The sequence below is a fragment of the Lycium ferocissimum genome, chromosome 12 (genome assembly GCF_029784015.1).
Source record: "Lycium ferocissimum isolate CSIRO_LF1 chromosome 12, AGI_CSIRO_Lferr_CH_V1, whole genome shotgun sequence".
In the NCBI taxonomy this organism is placed as follows: Eukaryota; Viridiplantae; Streptophyta; class Magnoliopsida; order Solanales; family Solanaceae; genus Lycium; species Lycium ferocissimum.
The window spans coordinates 45,096,031-45,099,111 of NC_081353.1; the positions used below are offsets into that span (position 1 = coordinate 45,096,031).

Sequence of the window (3,081 nt, forward strand, 5' to 3'; positions counted from 1 at the left end):
TAAGCTTGTAGGGGAACTAGTTAGTCCAGAATTCGACATACCTAAGAGTTACTATGAAGCAAAGAGATTGGTTTCCAAATTAGGATTGTCGTATGATAGAATTCATTGTTGTCCAAACGGTTGTATGTTGTTCTATAAGCAAGATCTTGATTTAAATGAATGTAAAATATGTGGACACGCGCGTTATAAGCGGACACCTAGTGGAAAGATGGTTCCAATTAAGGCGATGCATTATTTACCTATTATACCTAGGTTAAAGAGGTTGTTTGCATCGCCGAGTTCTCCTTCCTCCTCAGATGGTACAAATAAAATAAGGCCACACAATGGTGTTATGTGTCATCCATCGGATGGAGAAGCGTGGAAACATTTTGATAGAACTTATCCCGATTTTGCTAGTGAACCAAGAAACATTCGTTTGGGTTTGTGTGCGGATGGTTTCACACCATACTGCTTTGGTCGCACCCTATTCTTGTTGGCTGTATTTCTTACTCCATATAATCTACCGCAGAGACGTGTATGACAAGTCCCTATATATTCCTAAATTGTGTTATCCCCGGGTCCTCGTAATCCAAAAGTTTTGATTGATGTCTATCTACAACTTTGATTGATGAGTTAAAACAATTGTGGTGTGAAGGTGTAGTGACATATGCTATATCAACTAAGAGCAATTTCAATATGCGTGCTTCTTTGATGTGGACTATTAATGATTTTCCTGCGTATGAGATGTTGTCTGGTTGGATGACTGCTGGAAAGCTTGCTTGTCCTCATTGCATGGAAACTTGTAAAGCTTTCACTTTAAAATATGGCCACAAACACACAAGACAATAAAATCGCTATGATCCCTTTATAATTGCACAAAATGCTAAGCAAGTGTATTATGCTCCATATCCTTTTTAGGATAAGAATAAAGCTGGTTATAAAGACTAAGCCTCGGGGAGGATTGAGGTCGATAATATATTAGATGTGGCGTATCAAAATGATGTACCAGTTGTTCATCAAACGGTTGACACAGAGTTAGAAAATACTTTGGAACATCCTCAACACATATTAGAAGAAGTTGATGAAGATGATGTAACTATCATAGAAAATGTTGAGGAAGAATCGACCGATGGACCTGAAACAAGCGATGAGGAAGAATCATCTGATGAAAATGAAACAAGCGAGGATGAGTGAGGATAACTAGTTGCATGTTAGTTTATTCTATACTTGATAATAACACAATTCTATACTTGTTAAATTTTTACCTACGATCAATATATCATTATTGAGTTATTAATTTTATGTATGCAGATGTCATCAGGTGGTAGTGATCAAGGTAGAGGTAGAGGTAGAGGTAGAGCTGGAGGTACTAGTAAGAGAAAAGATAAGAGACCTATAGATCCTACAGCTACTAGTAGTCAGTCCATTCCGTCCGCTCCACATATGCAGTCTACTCCGCCTTCTTTTTTTATGCCTGGCTCTTCTATGCAGGCCCAGTCTGGTCAGTGGGTCTTTCAGCCGGCACCACCTCAGCCGGCATCATTTACCTATCCTACTTCTATACCTATACCTATGTATTGCCCACCACGTGGCAGATCTCCTAAAGACATCGGCCACTTTGTCTCCTTCTCGTTTTCCTTCTCCAAATGGTACACCTCCAAGTGTATCTAATTTTGCGCCTTAGAGATAGCAGCTCGAGCTCGAGTCACCGCAATCCAACCAGGGCCTCGGACCCATCTTCGTCCTCCCGCACCCGCCTCCCCGCTCCTGCTCTTGCACCCGCACCGCACCGCTCCGCCAGCACCGATATATCATGGTTTACATCCGGGAGATAGAGATGCGATGGGTTGGATTTTCATCGTGCCTGAGGGAGTTGGGTAAGATTGTCTTTTATTAAGTTTTCCTAAAGTTTTTTTTTCATCTTAATCTAATATGCATTAAATTTTTTAACTGCAGGTTCTATCCAGATCATGACACTACAAAAGTCTTGTTGGATGTTGTTCGGAGGCTTTATGGCGATCATTTTTATACTTCATGGAGTGAAATCCCATATGATACTCGACAGGTTATGTTTAGAGAGTTTAACGTATGCATCTTATTATACATTTCATAACTTGAATTTACTTTTATATAAATCATCTAACATTGACTATTTGATTTGCAGATGTATTGTACATGGGATCCAATGGACAATGATAGGGTTTGCTTAAACTTTGAGAGGTAGGGGAGTGCAAGGTTGTCTGATTGGTTTTCGAGGGCTAGAAGGTATATGAGGATGCCCCAATGGCTAAACGCTGAACAGTGGGAGAAACTTAAGGCATATTGGCGAACTCCTGAGTTTATCGCCAAGTCTGAGCAGGCAAAGGCTGCCCGTGCATCCCAGAAAGGTGGCTCTTTGCACACTGCGGGTGCAAGAAGTCAGGGGCACGTGGCTAGGACAATGGTAAGTAATTTTATACTTTTAAAGTTACCTACGATCAATATATCATTATTGAGCTATTAATTTTATGTTTAACGTTTTTTTTTTTTTTTTTTTTTTTTGCAGAAAAAAGCTACGGGACAGATGCCAACTCAGGATCAGCTATTCCTAAAGACCCACACAAAAAAGAAGAAGCATGAGTCGGATCCGACCGTATGGGTTGAGGACAGGGCTCATAATTCCTATGTAAGTGATAATTTTATTATTTAAGTAATTATATATAAGTTTAATTATGATATATTCGTTATTTACTAAGTTTCATTTTTTAATATACGACGAATTTTATGGATGAGGTGGACCAAGACAGCCAAACTCAAATTTCGAGCATCCGAGTCGTCCTCCACCGAATTAGAGATAGATTTTGGTGTAGAGCAGTTGGGGGAGTACAAAAGGGTAGAGCATACGGTCTAGGCCCAAGGAACAACTTAAGTCGCCTTCGGTCGTAGATTGCGAGGTGAAGAGTCTTCGACAAGCCGAGGGAGTTGATGGTGTTTAGGTCGCGGCTATGGCGCAGAAATTGCCGAACTTAATAGGAAATTAGCGAGACCGAGGCAAAAAGAGTTGAGGAAAGTAACACCATGAAAGCGAGCCTTGAATCGCTAATGGCACAAGTTAAAGCCACA

General features: G+C 40.4%; 1 protein-coding gene across 1 annotated transcript; it reads left to right on the forward strand.

Moving 5' to 3' along the window:
• The first annotated feature begins 2,137 nt into the window (after positions 1-2,137).
• Positions 2,138-2,719, forward strand: LOC132041070 (uncharacterized). The gene is made up of 2 exons (XM_059431825.1): positions 2,138-2,422; positions 2,525-2,719. The coding sequence occupies exons 1-2, from the start codon at positions 2,249-2,251 to the stop codon at positions 2,666-2,668; spliced, it is 318 nt and encodes a 105-aa protein (XP_059287808.1). The 5' UTR covers positions 2,138-2,248; the 3' UTR covers positions 2,669-2,719.
• Positions 2,720-3,081: the final 362 nt, after the last annotated feature.